Here is a 21,442-nt window from a genome sequence, read left to right as displayed (position 1 = left end):
ACAGAGCACGGAGTACAGTTTCCTGAGCTATACAATGTGAGGGTGCTTAATCACTCAGTCATATCCGACTCTTTGCAACCCCGTGGACTGTAGCCCACCAGGTTCCTCTGTCCAGGGGTACTCCAGGCAAGAATACTGGAGTGGGTTGCCATTTCCTTCTCCACTGCTATATTGTGGGTTCTCATTAGTCATCTGTTTCACACATAGTAGCGTATATGGAACAACAGACTGGTTCCCAATTGGGAAAGGAGTATGTCAAGGCTGTGTATCATCACCCTGCTTATTTAACTTATATGCAGAGTACATCATGAGAAGTGCTGGGCTGGGTGAAGCACAAGCTAGAATCAAGATTGCTGGGAGAAATATCAATAACCTCAGATATGCAAATAACACCACACTTACGGCAGAAAGTGAAGAAGAACTAAAAAGCCTCTTGATGAAAGTGAAAGAGGAGGAGAGTGAAAAAGTTGGCTTAAAACTCAACATTCAGAAAACTAAGATCACGTTATCTGGCCCCATCACTTCATGACAAATAGATGGGGAAACAATGGAAACAGTGACAGATGTTATTTTTGGGGGGTTTCAAAATCACTGCAGATGGTGACTGCAGCCATGAAATTAAAAGATGTTTGCTCCTTGGAAGAAAAGTTATGACCAATCTAGACAGCATATTAAAAAGCAGAGACATTACTTTACCAACAAAGGCCCCTGTAGTCAAAGCTTTGGTTTTTCCAGTAGTCATGTATGGATGTGAGAGTTAGACTATAAAGAAGGCTGAGTGCCGAAGAATTGATGCTTTTGAACTGTGGTATTGGAGAAGACTCTTGAGAGTTCCTTGGATGGCAAGGAGATCCAACCAGATCTCCAACCAGATCCATCCTAAAGAAAATCAGCCCTGAATATTCATTGGAAGGACTGATGTTGAAGCTGAAACTCCAATACTTTGGCCACCTGATGTGAAGAACTGACTCATTTGAAAAGACCCCGATGCTGGGAATGATTGAAGGTGGGAGGAGAAGGGGACAACAAAGGATGGTTGGATGGCATCACTGACTCAATGGACATGAGTTTGAGTAGGCTCTGGGAGTTGGTGATGGACAGGGAAGCCTGGCATGCTGAAGTTCATGGTGTTGCAAAGAGTCAGACATGACTAAGCGACTGAACTGAACTGAACTGAACTGAGTGTATATATGTCAATCCCAATCACTCAATTCATCCCACCTCCCCTTCACCCCTTGGTATCCATATGCTTGTTTGTTCTCTACATCTGTATCTCTGTTTCTGCTCTGCAAATAAGTTCATTTGTATCATTTTTCTAGATTCCACATAAAACCGATACACAATATTTGCTTTTCTCTTTCTTTCTTCGCTCTGTGTGACATTCATGTCTCTGCAAATGGCACAGTTCCATTCCTTTTTATGGCTGAGTGACAACTTGACTTTAAATAGCATAAAATAATTTCAACTGATAAATACCCAAGTCACTGCAAACTTTATAAATCTCTTTTGCATGAAGAACGAAAGTTTACTGAGAGCTTCTGCTGTGCTCAGTTGTTCAGTTGTGTCCAAGTCTTTGTGACGCTATAGACTGTAGCCCACCAAGCTCCTCTTTCCATGGGATTCTCCAGGCAAGAATACTGGAGTCAGTTGCCATGCCCTTCTCCAGGGAATCTTCTCAACCAAGGGACTGAACTCACGTCTCCTGCATTGCAGGCAAGTTCTTTACTCCTGAGCCACTAGCAAAGCCAGTTTACTAAGAGCTTACCATTTTGAATTGTTTTATGTGTTAGGATTTACTTCCACAAAACTATCAAGGTTTTGAGTTCTTATAATACTTACAGATTTTAAGTGTTCATCTAGTCAAGGCTATGGTTTTTCCTGTGGTCATGTATGGATGTGAAAGTTGGACTGTGAAGAAGGCTGAGCGCCGAAGAATTGAAGCTTTTGAACTGTGGTGTTGGAGAAGACTCTTGAGAGTCCCTTGGACTGCAAGGAGATCCAACCAGTCCATTCTGAAGGAGATCAGCCCTGGGATTTCTTTGGAAGGAATGATGCTAAAGCTGAAACTCCAGTACTTTGGCCACCTCAAGTGAAGAGTTGACTCATTGGAAAAGACTCTGATGCTGGGAGGGATTGGGGGCAGGATGAGAAGGGGATGACAGAGGATGAGATGGCTGGATGGCATCACTGACTCGATGGACGTGAGTCTGAGTGAAGTCCGGGAGGTGGTGATGGAGAGGGAGGCCTGGCGTGCTGCAATTCATGGGGTCGCAAAGAGTCGGACACGACTGAGCGACTGATCTGATCTGATGGTAACCAAAGAGGATAGCAGTGGTGGGGAGCAGAGATAAATTAGGAGTTTGGGATTAACATGAATACTACTATATATGAAATCGTAAACAACAAGGACCCCCAGTATAGCACAGGGAACTAAACTCAATATATTGTGATAATCTATAAGGGAAAAGAATCTGAAGAAGAATATATTATGTATATGTATAACTGAATCCCTTTGTTGTAAACTTGAAACTAACACAACATTGTAAATCAATTAAACTTCAGTAAAAAATAAAATTAAAGCAAAGAAGTATTCCACTTCTAGAAATAGAGAACTTGAGACCAGAACACCACTTTAATTTACTGATTTTCTCTACCTGATCAAATCTCTTAATCCCTGATTCTCAATTTTCTTTCAGTTAAATCTTCACCCATTTTGAGAGTCAAAGTAAACTTTCCATTCTGTAAACAGAATGAAGTGAAATGTTAGTCACTCAGTGTGTTCGACTTTTAGTGACCCCATGGATTGTAGCCTTCCAGGAATTCTGTCCATGGAATTTTCCAGGCAAGAATACTGGAGTAAGTAGCCATTCCCTTCTCCAGCAGATCTTTCTGACCCAGGGGAACCTGGGTCTCCTGCATTGCAGGCAGATTCTTTACCATGTGAGCCACCAGGGAAGCCTGTAAACAGAATAGATGGGCACAAAAACTGGGCCCAGATTTCTTTTCTACTTTTTTTTTTTTCAAGCGAAAATTTTTATCAGAGTTGTTCTGTCATGGCTGGGGCAGTGCTACATTTTCCATTTAATTTGTAGATAGATCCTGTTTAAGACTGTGATAGAACTGAAGAAGGATGAATAATATCTAGATACAGAACTCAGAGATGAGCAAAAGATTCTGTAGCAGTGGTTAAGGCCTCTGGGCATAACTGACTGTGATGATCACAACCCCACTGGGAGAGGGGAGCATTTGTGAATGTACATGCGGTTATTGGGTTATGTTAGGCAGGAGGCACAGATGAAATTGTAGGAAAGTAAAGGAGACCATGTACACGTTACTGGCAGCCATGGTGTTTTCCATCACACACCTCTTCTACACAGATGGCCACAACCCCATCTTCTTGTTGAAGGAGACCAGACAGCCTCAGAAAGCTAGAGGAAGGAGAAGTTATAAGGAAGGAGAAACTGGGAAGTGGCTAAAGTCCCTGGTTACCAAACAGCTATAGAGTAGAGAATGAAAGTGTTAGTCACTCAGTCATGTCTGACTCTGTGACCCCAGGGACTATAGCCTGCCAGGCTCCTCTGTCCATGAAATTCTCCAGGCAAGAAAACTAGAGATAGCCATTTCCTTCTGCAGGGGATCTTCCCAACCCAGGGATCAAACCCAGGTCTCCTACATTGCAGGCAGATTCTTTACTGTCTGAGCCACAGGGAAGCCCTGGTAGAGAATAAGGATGATGATAAGTAGAGGGAAGAAGAGGAGAAAAATAGGCAGAGGCCAACACTCAGGAATGACTGAGCTACAATATGACAAAGCACTAGGGTTAATGTCTGGGGACTCCTGATGGAATGCCCTCTGGCCACGGATGAGCAGCCTTCCAGGGAAGGCCTCTGTGAAGCCTGGCCAGCCTAACGTTTCTGCCCTGGAATTTCCATTTCCTCATTAATCTTTCCATATGCTTCCCAGGTGGCACTAGTGGTAAAGAAGTCACCCGCCAATGACACAGGATACCCTTGGCCAGGAAGATTCCCTGGGGAAGTGAATGGCTACTCACTCCAGCATTCTTGCCTGGAGAATCCCATGGACAGAGGAGCTTGGCAGGCTGCAGTCCCTGCCCTTGAATTTCCGTTTCCTCATTAATCTTTCTAGTAAGATCCTGTTTCATGAACAAGCCCAACTGAAACGGAAACACCTCTCAAAACACATTCAGGGAAAAGTTCTTTCATGATACTTCATCATTTATGGTCAGTTTTAAAATCTTGATCATTTCCAAATAATATTTGAAAGAGATTGGTTAATTGTAAACCCAGTACTATTCCCAAAATGGTGGATCCTTTTGACAATGTATCCTCCCTTGTTCTCTCAAAGGCTTGCTTGAGATCACAGAAAGAGAAAGCAGAAGATGATTTAGGGAATGAAGGGGACAGAAAGAAACTATGTGCCTCGCATAGCAAAGAGCCTTTAACAGATAGGAAAACCAAACGAACGAAGCAGTGAGCCAGCTCTTCTACTTTTCTGTCCTCTGCATGATACCAACAATATCACTTATTCACATAACAAAAAAAAAAAAATTTTTTTTTTTAACAGAAAAGGCAGCTGCACCTTAGGAAGGTTAAAAACTGAAACCTACATCCCATGGATGGAGGAGCCTGGTAGGCTGCAGTCCATGGGGTCGCTAAGAGTTGGACACGACTAAGCGACTTCACTTTCAATTTCCACTTTCATGCATTAGAGAAGGAAATGGCAACCCACTCCAGTGTTCTTGCCTGGAGAATCCCATGGATGGAGAAGCCTGGTAGGCTGCAGCGCATGGGGTCGCACAGAGTCAGACACGACTGAGCGACTTAGCAGCAGCAGCAGCAGCAGCATTGCTTTTAAGGCCCTCCCACATGTGGGGGGAAGAACAGTTAAACATGGAAAACTTTGAAAATTGTTTCCTAATTTAAACAATCTGTAACAACAATGAAGCATAGCTAAGCATCCTAAGTTTCCTTGTAAAAGAAACAAAAAGTGCAACAGTTTTAAAGCCAGGATCCTCTGAGGTGTAAAGAAATTCCAAAATTAGGTCCTGTTTCCTGGCTGTGACAAATCTGCGCATTCTTTTAGCACTAGGTATCCAAGGCAGAGATTCTCAAAGTGCTTTCTGCACCGCTGAAAACCTACCAAGCAACAGTAAGTAAAAATAAATCTTCACACCCCAAGTGCAGAGCACTCGATTTCCATCATGCCTTTTACACTAAGTCATTGAACAGCAGGCCCTTAGTCAGAAATTCTAACAGAATTCAAATTTTGTTACCTTTCTTCAGATCAGCTATTAAGCACCCTGTTGGTGTTGTTTAGTGGCTCAGTTGTTTAGTCGCTCAGTTGTGTCCGACTCTTTGCAACCCCGTGGACTGTAGCCTGCCAGGTTCCTCTGTCCATGGGATTTCCCAGGCAAGATTACTGAATTGGGTTGCCATTTCCTTCTCCAGGGGATCTTCCCAACCCAGGGACTGAACCCAAGTCACTTGCAGTGGCAGGCAGATTCTTTACCACTGAGCCAAGGAAACCCAAGCACCCTGTACATTTTTTTTTTTTAATTCAGATAGTATTTATATTTAAACATCATAGTACAGTTCCACCTCTCAGAAAATCTTCCAGGGTTACATAATTTATGAAGGTTCATATGAAAGTGAAAGTGAAGTCTCTCAGTCGTGTCCGACTCTTTGCGACCCCATGGACTGTAGCCTACCAGGCTCCCCTGTCTGTGGGATTCTCCAGGCAAGAGTACTGGAGTGGGTTGCCGTTTCCTTCTCCAGGAGATCTTCCCAGCCCAGGGATCGAACCCTGGTCTCCCACATTGTGGGCAGACACTTGACTATCTGAGCCACGAGGGAAGACTTGAAGGTTCACATAGAATTCATAAGAAACACGTAAATTAGAATAAGTCTTACCTTTCATTCTTATTCTTAGACACATTGTAATTTATGTCAGTTAAATTTTCTAGGTTCTGGTCTCTACAGGAAAAAAATAAGCAAATATTTAAATACATATATATGTATATGTGATTTAGTTACATATAATTTTAAGAAATAAAGCATTAGAATAAAAAATTTTAAACCAGTACATAATTTTAAATACAGTCATTTGTGGTTGTAAAGAATATGGGACACTAAAAATCTGACATTGAGCTATTAGATCTATACAACTCAAATAGAGGACAAATTACATTATGAGAGAGAAGTGAACTAAGTTTTTGGAAGGTTTGAGAAATTCAGTCTGAAAAGAAACAACTGATTGATATCTCAGTTGTGTGAATACTTCACATCACAAAGGACTAACTTTGTATTTCCATGTGGATTATCTCATTTAGATCTCACGGAATCTTGCAGGACAGCATACGAGGCTCAGCAACTCTAAGTGAATTTTCCAAGGTCAATTAACTAATTTGTAAGAGTCAAGGCTTGAAGCTGAGCCACCTGCTCATCTGAAATCAAGTCTTTAATATTTAGAGTCTTCATTCCAGCTTTTTGCATAACAGAGACATGAGAAGTCAACCCAAAATTTGAATCAACAGTCCACAATGTGGAGGATGAATGGGACAATTAGATTCTTAAATCTTGGGCTACAATGATTTGTCACACTTTCATGAGATACAATGTTATCTGGTGTGTTATGTACATATTAGCTGTTTATATATTTTTTCTATAATACTGGTAGTTCTTAATTTTCTTCCATGAGTTTGGAAAAGCCTTGTCACCAACTCTACTGGTTTGCAGGATGGTTTAGGAGTAAGAGTGAGGCCACTTCTTCCCCTACTTTTATGGGCCGGTTAATCAACCTTCCTAAGCTTCCTTTTGTAAACTAGGATAATATCTAAGTCCACAAGGTTTCAGTGAGAATACATGAGTTAGTGTAATAAAATTTATAGGCACAATGTCTATAGTTGTGCCTGAACTGAGTAAGAATAAATAAGTGATAATTAATAGAAGTGTAGTGACACAGCAGTGGGCACTATGGATTCCAAAATGTTGAGGGACTGTATTTTCATTTCTGCTGTAACTTTTCACATCTTTAGCATTAACTCCAGTTTTCATAAATCTCCCTTCTCTGGTCCTGAATGGTAGATTTCAAGTAAGGTTCTTTTACATGGAATCAGTGTACAGACTCAAATTGATATTTATAAGGATAAAAAATAATATAGAAGTCTTTGTATTTATGTGGAGTGAGACTTACTACTCTTTTTATATAACATCCAAGCCATCAATAATTGATAAATATGTTAATTGGGCAGCATTCCATAGCTATACTTAAAGCTCACATTTAAAATACTAGCTACATATCTTTGAAAATGTAGAAATTAATTAAATTAATTTTTAATGTGAGTTATAGTAGAAAATATGCCAATTTAATATATGTTATAAGTAAAGGATTTCAGAAGTAGCTTGGAAGTATCAAAATCATTTGATGCTACAGTCTGAATAATGTAAAATTCAAAACTGACTTCTCCAGCATAGCTCCTAGAACTATGTGAGGAGACCTCCCAGATCTCATCTTTTGAATTTAGAAATAGAGACAGCAGGCTTTTCCTTTTTAACCTTGATCAGTTCAGTTTAGTCACTCAGTCGTGTCCACCTATTTGCGACCCCGGGGACTTCAGGATGCCAGGCTTCCCTGTCCATCACCAGCTCCCGGAGCCTACTCAAGCTCATGTCCACCAAGTCGGTGACGCCATCCAACCATCTCATCCTCTGTCGTCCCCTTCTCCTCCCACCTTCAATCTTTCCCAGCATCAGGGTCTTTTCCAATGAGTAGGTTCTTTGCATCAGGTGGCCAAAGTATTGGAGTTTCAGCTTCATCATCAGTCCTTCCAATGAATATGCAGGACTGATTTCCCTTAGGATTGACAGGTTGGATCTCCTTGCTGTCCAAGGGACTCTCAAGAGTTTTCTCCAACACCACAGTTCAAAAGCATCAGTTCTTTGGCACTCAGCTTTCTTTATAGTCCTTGATGGTCCTTCCTTAATTACTAGAAACACCTCTTGACCTCAGGACTCACCATACTATTTTAACAGCCAGGGTATTAAATTATCCTCCCCGTTAACATTTGAAAATAATTCTTCGCTAAACACTTGTGAATAGTGGATTAAAAATTAAGTATTTGACTTAACTTTAAAGGATCATGGTCTTCCATAATCCGGTTTCCCAGCAACGTCAAACTGGGATGGTTGGCAGAGGCAAACACTGAGAGAGCACCCAGAAATGTGAATCTTGGGGAAGGAGGATTCTATCCTAGGAAGTGATTCTCCCTCCAAAGCTAACCTTGGATGAACTGAGTGGCATTTTTAAAGGAAGCTGGTGTTTTTCATTATGACTTAAGAATAAAATCACATTACTGTGACTTAACACGGCCTCGCACGCAGTAGCTGCTCCAAAAATACTTATGGCCTTAAATGTATTTAAATTCTCTTTTCTCCTTCTCTGGTGGAAATTTATTGCTACCTTACCCAGCTCTGGGAAAAGACATGAAAAGGACCGCAGGGGAAAGATGTTAGGCCCTGAACCTCTAAGATAGCCAGCTCCGCACACATCTAGGTACAAATTATGCACCAGGACCACAGAGAAAATGTTCACAAGAGACAGTGATGGACATTTCACTTCCATTTGCATCAGTCACCCAGAACCTGCCTTACTTCACCCCTGAATTGCACATATTTCTTTCCTTTTTTTCACTCAGCTCCCAACCCTAGCTTTGTTTTCTTATTTTGGAACACTTCCTTACGGGGTCGAATATTGCCCTTCCACCAAATTTATATGCTGAAGTCCTAACACCAGCATGTCAGAATGTGCCTTTATTTAGAGAAGGGGGTCTTTACAGAGATCCTTATGTTCAAATGAGGTCATCAGTGTGGGTCCTAATCCAATATGAATGGCATCTTTATTAGAAGAAGGAATTTAGGCTCAGATACACACAGATGGAAGACAACGTGAAGACAAATGGTGAAGACAGCCCTCTACCAGCCAAGAAGGGAGGCCTGGAATAGATCCTTCCATCTGGGCCTTCAGAAGGAACCAACCCTACTGACTTCTTGATCTTAGACCTCTAGACTCCAGAATGATGAGAAAACAAATTTCTGTTTTAACCCACTCAGACTATGGTTCTAGTTATGGCAGTCCTAGTGAACAAATACAGATTCACTTCTGCCCTCACGACAGATACTATTATGTATAGTTCCTGAGCCTGATGCCAGCTACCCTTACCTGCTTAGCACTTTCCACTCCCAGTTGCTGCAGATACTGCATCTTTGATCTGTCTATACTTTCATTCCCCAACCCCACCCCCAGGACCCAATCTTTTGGATCCTAGCTATGGTGAAGGAGGGCAGAAGTGGATTTAGACCTAAGCAAGGAGGAGACACCAGAAGCTCACAAATTCAACCACTCCAGGTAGATAATTCAAAATTGGAACCTGTACTTGCCTTCAAAGAAGCACACTCCAAAAGGGATATAATTGTGAATCATCAAATAAACCATGTTATTAGGGTTATAGAAATTTTGCTGTTTTTATTAAATGGTGCCACATATCAAGTTTGCTAGAGTGGGCTATAAGATTTTATTCTGAATCCTCTATACTAATATTTAAAGCAAAATTAAAAGTTCCAGGTTATGAAAAGTACAAAATGTGGATTTTCTCTGGCTGTTCACCCTGACTGGTGTCATCAGCTAGATTTGGAGATACAATAAAAAGAAGTTCAGATTGCCCATAAACTTACCAAGCTGAAGAATGTGAAAATAAATGTTCATTTTTTAATTAAGACCACATCTATCACGTCATGTCTTTTACACCGTGATAGAAGATGAAAAGCTGTGAGTCAAAGTGTGAAAAATAGATTTTTATAGAAGCCCAGCCAAATGCTGCAGGGTCAAACAAAGGCTTGATTCCAAACCCTTTCTGTGGCGGTTCGATGGAAGGATGACCTGGTAATTTTATAATTTTATGAGCAGTCAGAATCAACTTTAAGAAAAACCACCAATTCTCTGTGGATCCAGCAAGAAGTGCTATAAAGAAATTTTGTTAACCATAGTAACTAAAAATGTTTTTCTTTATGTAGACTTCAAAATGTTTAGGAAGAAATATGAGTTATCTCTTATGTAGAGTCATGGCATACATTTGGAATATAGGTATTTATCTGTTATAATCATGCAATCTATTTTCCACAGCCCCATTAAGGAATATAACACTTCTTAACAAAGCAGATTAGGCCAAAAAAAAAAAAAAAAAGAGAGAGAGATTCCAGGGACCAAGCTATCATTATGTCTCGTATAATACAGGTTTTCATAAGATATGCTCTACGTGAAAGTTAACAGATCACTCCCAACTGCTCTTCCTCTCTTATGAGGGTGTGGGAGGTGTTTATTAAAAGCAGCAATATGTTTCTCTCTCTACAGCTTACTTAAATTGTTTTTACAGAGTATCAAACACATTTGCAAAATTAAAAGCCTCCATATAAAAAATTCACTATGGTACTTCTTTTATGCCAAGAACTAAATCTTAGGCTTTAAGCTTTAGTTCAAAAGGAATATTTATCTCTCTGAAAGAAATGTAGGACACAGTGAGATAACTGCTATAATTCTTCAACTCTATTGACTTCTCGATATGGGCCCAGCATTACATATTTTTATAATTAGCTTTAATGAGGGAATCTTAAAGATTTTGTATTAAAGAAATTAACAGGTCCATAGAGAAAATGATCAACTTAGATATTTTAAATATAAGATATGATCAAGAATTTCAGTGGCTCTAATTCACTCTGGTTCATTGAGATTGTGGCTCAAAATAGAGTCATTGGTTTAAGCAAGGAAGCCAGTCATAGGATATCAGATCCCTCCAGTCTGGTTTTACTCCTGAGGGCTCAGAGTGTTAGAGTTATGAGGCACTATAGGTTTTATCTAGCTAGGTGATCACAGGTCTTCATTTATTTTGAGATTTAGCATGTAACTCAGAGAATATTTATTAAGCACCTAATGTGTGCCACACATTGTGCTATGCACTGTAGATAAAGAAGTGAACAAGACAGACCCAATATTTGCTCTTAAAAACCCAGTAGTTGAAGACAGATTATTAAATAATAATTCCCTGTAAGAGGCAAACATTCTGCAGAACAGAATAATAGCTTGAGAACATCTAGAAGGACCTGAAGCAGAAGTGATGGGTCAGGGTGGGCTTCTCAGAGCCTGAGTAAAAGACATCTAAGCTCATACTTGAAGTATAAATAGCAGTTATCCCTGCAAGAATGATGGCGGAGGAGCAAGGTATGAGCAGGTCAGAGAGTGAGTGGCTGGACTTTGCTTGTGGGTGGGGCCTAGCAGGGAATGGGGGTGGAAAACCTGTGGAGGCAACATCATGCTAGGCTTTGGAAATCAGGTTAAGGGGTACACGTTATCCAGTGGCAATGAGAAGACACCAAAGGATTTCATCAGAGGAAGGACAGGATCAGATTTATGTTTTAGGAAGATCACTCGACAGTGTGGCAGATGGACTGAGGGCAGAAGGTATCACTGACAGCAGATGGACTAGTCAGGAGACCTCACAGTAAGCTGGGCTCTAGTAGCAAGTGGGGATGATAAAGTGTCTCAGTTCCTGAGATAATTAGGAGAAGCATTCAAACTGACCTATTGATTCCGGGGAATGAAGCAACAGAAAGGGTCAAGGTGGCCTCCCATCTCCAGCTTTCTGTCTTGAGCAGAAATGTGAGAAAGACACAATAGGGAGATAGGGAAGAATTCTTGTCTTATTGAAATACTAGCAAGACATGTCTCCGCAAATAGGAAACCCTTTATAAAGAAGGAAGTATAATACTACAAGAGCTTCCCAGGTGGCGCTAGCGGTAAAGAACTTGCCTGCCAACGCAGGAGACATAAGAGACGTGGGTTCGATCCCTGGGTCGGGAAGATCCCCTGGAGGAGGACATGGCAACCGACTCCAGTATTCTTGCCTGAAAACTCCCATGGACAGAGGAGCCTGGCAGGCTACCTTCATAGGGTCAGAAAGAGTCAGACACGACTAAAGCCACTTAGCACGCACACAGTGCGTAATTCTACAAATAGTTCAGAGTATTTTTTCTACTTTAGATGAATGATGCCCTTCTAACAGTAAAGACCTGTATCACTGGATGTGTTTCAACCTTTATATGGGAGCAGCTGCTTATAGGCTACAGATAATTGAGAAATATTTATCTTTCTTTAATGTTGGTTCATGAAAATGTGAAACTCACTGCTAAAAGTCACATGGTTTTTCCCTGAGTAAATGAAAATTCTGTGCACATCTGCATTTGTTCACATTGTTGGGCTCCTAGAAGAGCTCAGGGACACCTGCTCACATTCTGATTGATGACTGAAGCTTATTCCACCCCTAACTGTGAATTAAATATACAGCTGCTGGAAATGTCAGCAAAGTCACACAAAAGCAACTCTGATTCACTGCTGTTATACTATTAAATAATCAGTGCTCCTGTCACACTGAATTGGATGTAAAAGTGCTTTGTGGCTATTATTTCTACTGGGAGGCATGTTAAAATGCCCCCTCTCTTTACCCATTAAAATCAATGGGCCACAAAGATACACTGTAGATACAGGTGACTGAACACATTGAGTGAACTCCCTTTTTTCAAATAGGCAGCTCAGTCTTTCCTGTTTATTCTACGATGATTCTTGAATATCCTGGCTGATTATCATCAAATCAGCCCCCACACCCCCCGCCCGCCTCCTTGTGGCTCAGCTGGTAAAGAATCTGTCTGCAATGTGGGAGACCTGGGTTTGGCCCCTGGGTTGGGAAGATCCCCTGGAGAAGGCAAAGGCTACCCACTCCAGTATCTGGCCTGGAGCATTCCAGGGATTCCCTGGTGGCTCAGGCAGTATAGAATCCACTTGCAATGGGGAGACCTGGGTTCAATCCCTAGGTTGGAAAGAGCCTCTGGAGGAGGGCATGGCAACCCACTCAAGTATTCTTGCCTGGAGAATCACCAAGGACAGAGGTGCCTGGCGGGCTATAGTCCATAGGGTCGTGAAGAGTCGGACATGACTAAGTGATGAAGCACAGCACAGCACAGCATCAATATGTATACACTATCGTGTGTAAAGTGGATAGCTATGAGAAGTTGCTGTATACCACAAGGAGCTTAGTCTAGCGCTCTGTGATGACCTAGAGGGGTGGAATAGGGGGAGGGAAGGGAGGCTGGACATAGAGGTGGAGAGGAGGACTGGGGTGGGTGTGGGGAGGCAATATACATGTAATTATGGTTGGTTTGCATTGTTGTATGGTAGGAACCAACACAATGTTGTAAAATTTTTTTTAAGAAAAGGAAAAAAAAAAAAAACCCATACAAATAGAAAGGGCAAATGAAAACACTAATGTAGAAAACAAACTAAAAGACATAAGAACCAGGCTGATAAGCATGTCACACTGTCCTCTTGCTACCGTGGCTTCAGAGCACTTTTCTGTATGTTATTTGCTTTCTTCATCCCAGAATAGCGAGACCATAATTCCTAGCTATATATTTATTACAACAAAATTTCAGGTCAGCAGAACAATGTAGACTTCTGATACAACGCACTCTGGTGCATTATTGATGAATAAGCTCTTTTGGTGAAAGATATAACATAAAGATAGGACATAAAGACTCCCTGGAGAAAGAAATAGCAACCCATTCCGGTATTCTCACCTGGGAAATCCCATGGACAGAGGAGTCTGTTGTGGGCTATGGTTCATGGGGTTGCAAAGAGTCGGACACAATTTAGCAACTAAACATGTATGACATAAAGATAGTGAACTGAAAGATATTTACAAAACTCAAAATGGAAGTTCAAGGTTAAAATCTGCTGGCTTTACTTGGAGCTGTAATTCTGAAGACTCAATATCCTTTCCAATGCTCCAATCCTCTGTAAGCATCTATGTAAATCACTGGTTTGGTCCAGCTTCTCCAAAATGTGTTTTACTCTTAATTAATTTAATACATTTTTCATTTCAGTCCTGATACTCTATTTCCTCTAGACAACAAACACTAATTTGTCTTCGTGCAAATAAGAAATATACAACTGCATGTGAGAGAATGCAATTGATTCCGGAAGAGTACAACATGTTCTTTGCTGACAGGAAACACATGGGTTATAAATGTGTGCTCATTTGAACATAAGAAAAACAAAAGGCTTCTTTTTTAAAAAGAGAAGAAAGAAAGAACTTTGGGTACAGGCAATGGCAACCCACTCCAGTACTCTTGCCTGGAAAATCCCATGGACGAAGGAGCCTGGTGGGCTGCAGTCCATGGGGTCGCTAAGAGTCGGACACGACTGAGCGACTTCACTCTCACTCTTCACTTTCCTGCATTGGAGAAGGAAATAGCAACCCACTCCAGTGTTCTTGCCTGAAGAATCCCAGGGATGGGGGAGCCTCGTGGGCTGACGTCTATGGGGTCAAACAGAGTCGGACACGACTGAAGTGACTTAGCAGCAGCAGCAAGATAGTTAGGCAAAGTCACTTACCGCTTAGTATTTCTGAGTGCTGAAGGTTTCACTTGAATGAGATTGTCTAAAGCTTGGCTGTTAAAAAGAGAAAAACACAAACTCCAATCGGTAATGGGGTTTTTTTGTTTGTGCTAGGTCTGTAAACCAGTATTATAAATCTGCTCTGTCAGGAGCAACAGACAGGAGAGCTATGAAATGACTGCTTTTATTTGATTACCTTTGATTGCTTCTGATTACTGCAGGATTCACTTTGATGAGTTTATCGAGATCCTGGTTTCTGTAAATAGAAAAATAAAGAGGTTAATTATAAATTCTTTTGGTAAGATCACTAAAGTTATAAATCTGCTTGAACTAACAGTAAAACAGAACATTCTTCCTACCCAAAGTACAAAAATTAATACAGTTCTATTACCTTTGATTTTTGAGGAGAATTTCAGGATTCACTTTGATGAGCTTATCAAGATCTTGATTTCTTTAAGTGCAAAAAAATTAAAGCAGTTTTGTTAGAGATAATCCAGGTTTAAGTTGGTTGGAACTGGAAGAAGGGATTAGCTATTTTATCATTGGTTGTTGTTGTTGTCAGACTCTTTTGCTACCCCATGGACTGTAGCCCGCTAGACTTCTCTGTCGATGGGATTTCCCAGGCAGGAATACTGGAGCAGGTTGCCATCCCCTTCTCCAGATGATCTTCCCAACCCCAGGATTGAGCATTGACAGGAGGATTCTTTACCACTGAGCCAACAGGGAAACTCATCTATGAGACCTACTGGTTTGGCATAGAACGGCCTTGAGATACATTTCAACCAATCCAGGGAGGATACATTATGTAGGATCAAGAGAAAAACTACTCTAACTTCACACAGTTTGTTGTCAGAGCCCATCTACCAGGGCACGCTGACTCAGAGTCCACAGCAGACATCTTGTGATTCACCACTTTTACTCCGGAATGCTTTAACAATACGAAGATACAAATGATTACAAGGTCCTTGATATTTTAAAAACCATATTCATCAACTAATGATATCATTTTGTAAAAAATTAATAAGCACCAAAACTGGGATTATACTTAACGTAAGGCTTGGCAAAGAGAGTTCCAGTAATCCATAAAAATTGTGACTTCTCTTTCCTCTATGATGACTTAAAAAGCTGAAATCATGGTCAGATTAGGGACATGCTCTGATAACTGTCGACTTCCCAGTTGAAATGCTATGACTTTCTTTCCTCAGTTAGAGACCATGGTTTGCGATCACTCATTGCATCCATATAATACTTTGTTTTTAAGGGCTGGAAATTAGTGATTTTTCAAAGTGTTCCTCTAAACCATTTTATAATATTTATCCAAAGAAATAGAATAGCCCACAGTAGCAAGAAATCTTGGGATTGATAACACCTGCTTCCAGTATATTTTAGACAGTTACCTGCCTGTATCTCTTTCCCCCTCCAAAGTCCTCTTCCCTTAAATAAAAATATAGTTTACTCTTCAAAAGTCTGATGGGAGATTAAGAACTAAAGGAGAACCACTTGGAGGTTAATCATCAAAATGTCTGAGAAAACCTACATGGGAAAAGAATCTAAAAAAGAGTGGTATACATATAACCTGAAACTAACACAGCATTGTAAACCAACTATATTCCAATAATTTTTTTTTTTAATCTGAGGAAAAGGTGTGCATTTCCCTCCCCAGCCCCTAAGCCTTTCCACAGAATTTGCTTCCCAGTTCATGGCTTCACTGAGTTTCAGCTCTTATCCTTGTCCTTAGATCTCCATGGCAGACAAAAAGCCCTTAAATGAATTTTCACTGTTTTGAATTATCTTCAGTAATAATATTCTCAATTAAAGATAATCAACTGGTGTCTACAAACAGTATCAAAGAAATGCCAAACATGTGAGAATTATCCAAAATATAATTTTCTTGTATAAACTGGTTATAAAATCTATGTAAAATTAAATTGTGCCTGAAAGACAATCTTTAAAATGTTGATTATTCATACACTAAAAGAAAAAAAAAGTACAAAGAATAAAATTTTGTAGAGGAAATAATATGTTCAAAGGCCTCAACCTTTTAATACATAAGATCAAGCTCAATATTTTTGTGTAACAACATATAATTTTCACCTACCAGCATAATTAAGAGTAAATTGTATAAAAAAGCAAACATGAGCATGAGAACTTCCTTTTTTTACTGTTCTGCTCAGGACAGAAAACTTGGTTCATTGCAAAACTTAGAACTGTGCTATATCATAGAACTGTATCAGAGTTCTATAGTTCCACTCATAGTTCTAGGAGTACTACATCATAGAAGTCATTAAAAAATACATTTTACATCATAGCACAACACATCACCTTTTCAGTCAGTCAGTAAGACAGACATACATACATAATAAAATATAAACTTCACAAAGTAAGACTTCCCAACGTAAGAAGAACTCTCATTTTCTACTCTGTTTCACTTTAGTTAATTGGGGCGGGGGGGAATGCTGACTGCCAGTCACTAAATTAATTACAAGACCATTTAATGGATTTTGGTCTACAATTTGAGAATCACTAGCTTAGAAAACATAAACATGTGCTATGATTTACCACTTCTCCTAAAATGACAACACCTGTGTTAATAAACCAAGTCCTGAATTGCCTTGATTGATAGTATCATGCAACTTATTTCAGTGAATTTCAATGAAATAGACACTTTTTTCAGGCCCTGGATTCTTAAAAAACACAGGAATCTGAGATCTGAATTTTATCCAGGAAAAAGTGTTATGTTTTTCCTATTCAAGTTACTGCTTTCGTTTATTTTGCTTTAAGGATATAGGGCGATACACTGGCACATTTAGCTATCATTACTTTCATGTGGGTCTCCCAAGTGGTGCTAGTGGTGAAGAACCCACCTGCCAATGCAGGAGATATGAGAGATGTGGGTTCAATCCCTGGGTGGGGAAGATCCCCTGGAGGAGGGCATGGCAACACACTCTAGTATTCTTGCCTGGAGAATGCCATGAACAGAGGAGCCTGGTGGGCTATGGTCCATAGCATAGCAGAGTTGGACATGACTAAAGTGATTTAGCATGCACCCACTTCATGTAGTTCAAAAGTTATAAGGTGTTTTGCGGTCATTGGCATAAATTTGTGCCATAGTCATTTCAAAGACAGAAGTAACATTTCACATGACCCTGTGAAAGCAGTGGAGAACATCCTCTAGCTGTCTCAAGGCAACAGCAAAAGGCCTAGCTTTATAATTTCCACTCTTTCCTGAGGTGCTAGATCAACTTTCATTTATTTTAAGATCAAAGTCTGTGAACTGTGACTTAAAGACCAGGAGTTGGGCTGAGGGTTGGAAGAACTCACAGAAGGCTATGAGATATTTGCCCCTGGCCTCTGTCTTCTCATCTGTAAAATGAGAAGACGGGATTGAGTCTAATCCTCTGCCCATCTTTAACATCTTCTACTCCTAGGAATCTATGAATATGAGTTTTACTGGTTGTCATATTTACTGAATTAGCTATTTCATTTCTCCTTTTCTTTTTAAATGCAACTCACTGACAATACATTCTATATTCAGCAAGCAGTACATGTAATATATTAAATTGACAACCTATTATTGTCTTGGAGTCCCATCTCTGTGCCCCCAGTACATAATTAGCTTTAATCTATGATAATTGCCTGCTGTTAATAAGATTGAGTATGTCTACTGAATTCTCTTTTTTGGCACCCACGGCCTATAATTATACCTAATGTGCACCTAATGATACCTAGTTGTAAGCTTCAAACCCAGTAGGTGTTCAGTAATTATTCACTGCCTAACAGATCACAGAACCACTGTTCATCTTCCACTAGTTTTCTCCGTGACCCTGGCCAAATCACTTAACCTTTCTGAGTCTTAATTTCCTCTTCTGTAAATTGAATAGGTTTGAGTGGAATGTGAAAAGTGAAAGTTGCTCAGTTGTGTCCGACTCTGCAGACCCCATGGACTGTAGCCCGCCAGGTTCCTCTGTCCATGGGAATTCTCCAGGCAAGAATACTGGAGTGGGTAACCATTCCCTTCTCCAAGGGGGAATCTTTCCAACCCAGGGATTGAACCCAGGTCTCCCGCACTGCAGGCAGATTCTTTACCATCTGAGCCACCAGCCCCTGCTTTAACTGGAATAGTGGTTTGCGAAATTGTTCAGACTAACTGGGCTATGAGTTCTCTGAGGTTCCTTCTTTCCATCTCCAAAATTTGTGATTTTTCTATGTACCAGATAAACTCAAAAAAGTGAAATCATAAAAACATTTTAAAATATATACATTATATATATCTATAATAGTGGTGTATAATGATATAAAAATCTAAATATATACAATATTAAATATAAATATATATCTAAATATATACATATGTCTATAATAGTAGTGTATAATGATATAAAAATCTCCATAAACCAGAGGCAAAAATTGAATTTCATTTTTAATCATCACAGATACTACTTAAAGAATTATCATTTTAGGTCCATTACTTTGCTAGGATCAGCAAATCATCTAAAAAATAATGAACCTCATAAAATTTCCACCAACTATCACTTTCCAAAAATGAGATGAATAAATTTGCTTATAATGAATCTAATGAGATGTCCAGCTGTTTTTCAAAAATTAACAACCATTAACAAATTTTAATCAAACCCTGAAACAAAGGTATTGCCATCAATACTACAAATCATAAACAGGGCATAGACTAATTATGTTTCTAGCCCAGTCACTCCCTTCAATTGCTTTATCTGAGTTGTCTTTCTTTCTATTAGCAAATACACATCTTATTTATCAGAGATATATAAAATTCATGATGACTTTTCAAGATTTACATTCAGTTTGCCCATGGAATGATTACAAGTCATTTATATTCATATTATGCTTAGTTAAGGAGAAACAAACCAAAGCGAATAAATAACATCTTTGTCTTACCTAGCCGTGTTTTTGACAGCTTTGGGGCTTACATTAATAAGTTCATCAAGACCTTGTTCACTGCTAAAACAAAATAAATGGTCAAATCCAGTTGGAAATTAGCAAATTTTATGACTGGTGTTTTTTCTTTTGACACTTGTAAATCATTTGATGGGATCCTAGACAAAAAGTGATAAATGTACTGAGTTTTTACTTTGTCTAAAATAGTTATCTTTTTTAAATCCTCAAAGCAACTGAGTTAAATATCAGCATTCTCTTTTTGCAAATAAATTGAGTTGCATGAAAGTTAAGGCCTTCTTTAGGCCAAGTATAAGAAATAACTGACAGCGAATTAGGTAACCACATGTTGCCTCCTGTCCACATCCTTCCTCTCTCTGTTCACAATAATTCCTTACAACTGCACAAGACTTTTCACCAACATTATTATCACAATAATTTTGAGAGGCAGCTTGGCTATTCTGTCATGCTTTTCTTAACTTTTGCTCCAGTGGACAATGAGCCTTAACTTCTTAAGAAGACCAGAGCATATTCAAACTCTTGCAGAAATATTTCTAATCAAGTATTGGAATGTTATGTCACCAAATTTCTGAAGAGTCACTTAAAAATTAATCCTCAGGTTTATGAAAGAGAACAAAGCCAATATTCTTTGGTTTATTCAGTTTTATGAACTTATAATTTATTAACTAAATTTGCAGTAATAATCTAGTTAAACTATAATTGCATTAAATGAATTTCTCACGTCATTATACAGAATTAGCTTCAATATTACAATTTGACAATATTATAATATAACAAATTGAAGCAATATAAAAACCTATCCAGCATTATTACATGTCAGCAAATCAATTTTTCTCTTTTTTTTTTCATATCCCTTTCAAACATCCTTAGCCAAATAATTAACTTTATTCTTGGGCATAAATTGAAGACTTGCTCATGAGTCTTCAGCAATACTGATAAACTTACCTTTTCTTTGCTGAGGGAGTCACTTTAATAAGACTGTCCAGGTCTTGGCTCCTGAAAAATGTAAATTTTAATAGCTCGTAAAATAAAATAAAATCAGTTATAATTTGTATATTTTTTAAATCTTAATATTGAATAAAGTGATTGTTGCTAATTCAAAACTTCATTTTACTTGAATATTCTTTTTAGTTCTCTGTGAAACCAGATAGCTAATATAAATTCATTTCTTATACAACTACATATATATGAAAATTTAGTTTTATTCTTATTCCTTTCAAGACAAACTCAATTTAAGTTGCTCTTAAATTTCTTATTTCCTGTATTGTATTTGGTACTAGAATCAGCATTTAGAATTTGTTTCAAGGTTGTAATGAACAAGAGAAAAATCTGAAGTGTACATCATTTCCATGTATTCCTTGCTTCCCTCTCCTCAGAATAAAACAAAACAAAACCCTGGAACTTTTTAAAAAAGAGTGTAGGGCATACACACTGAGGAAACCAGAAGGGAAAGAGACACGTGTACCCCAGTGTTCATTGCAGCACAGTTTATAATAGCCAGGACGTGGAAGCAACCTAGATGTCCATCAGCAGATGAATGGATAAAAAAACTATGGTACATATACACAATGGAGTATTACTCAGCCATTAAAAAGAATACATTTGAATCAGTTCTAATGAGGTGGATGAAACTGGAGCCTATTATATAGAGTGAAGTAAGCCAGAAAGAAAAACACCAATACAGTATACTAACGCATATATATGAATTTAGAAAGATGGTAACAATAACCCTGTGTACGAGACAGCAAAAGAGACACTGATGTATAGAACAGTCTTATGGACTCTGTGGGAGAGGGAGAGGGTGGGAAGATTTGGGAGAATGGCATTGAAACATGTAAAATATCATGTATGAAACGAGTTGCCAGTCCAGGTTCGATGCACGATACTGGATGATTGGGGCTAGTGCACTGGGACGACCCAGAGGGATGGTATGGGGAGGGAGGAGGGAGGAGGGTTCAGGATGGGGAACACATGTATACCTGTGGTGGATTCATTT

At 39.3% G+C, this 21,442-nt stretch overlaps 1 protein-coding gene across 9 annotated transcripts in view; it reads right to left on the bottom strand.

Moving 5' to 3' along the window:
- The window catches only part of SCEL (sciellin), a 125,336-nt gene that overhangs the window by 21,554 nt on the left and 82,340 nt on the right, over nucleotides 1-21,442 (bottom strand). For 5 of the 9 annotated variants that reach the window (XM_061435156.1, XM_061435157.1, XM_061435160.1 and 2 more), the window contains 6 exons: nucleotides 20,392-20,442; nucleotides 19,429-19,491; nucleotides 14,909-14,968; nucleotides 14,714-14,773; nucleotides 14,515-14,571; nucleotides 5,931-5,993 (listed from right to left, as the gene is read on the bottom strand). In XM_061435156.1, the coding sequence (XP_061291140.1) occupies nucleotides 5,931-5,993; nucleotides 14,515-14,571; nucleotides 14,714-14,773; nucleotides 14,909-14,968; nucleotides 19,429-19,491; nucleotides 20,392-20,442 (354 nt within the window). The remainder of the gene's footprint in view (nucleotides 1-5,930; nucleotides 5,994-14,514; nucleotides 14,572-14,713; nucleotides 14,774-14,908; nucleotides 14,969-19,428; nucleotides 19,492-20,391; nucleotides 20,443-21,442) is intronic. The other 4 variants (XM_061435158.1, XM_061435161.1, XM_061435159.1 and 1 more) reach the window with 4 other exon arrangements.

Source organism: Bos javanicus, chromosome 12 (assembly GCF_032452875.1).
Source record: "Bos javanicus breed banteng chromosome 12, ARS-OSU_banteng_1.0, whole genome shotgun sequence".
Lineage (NCBI taxonomy): Eukaryota > Metazoa > Chordata > Mammalia > Artiodactyla > Bovidae > Bos > Bos javanicus.
The sequence above is the reverse complement of the archived record's forward strand: the minus strand, read 5'-3'. Positions and strand labels throughout refer to the sequence as shown.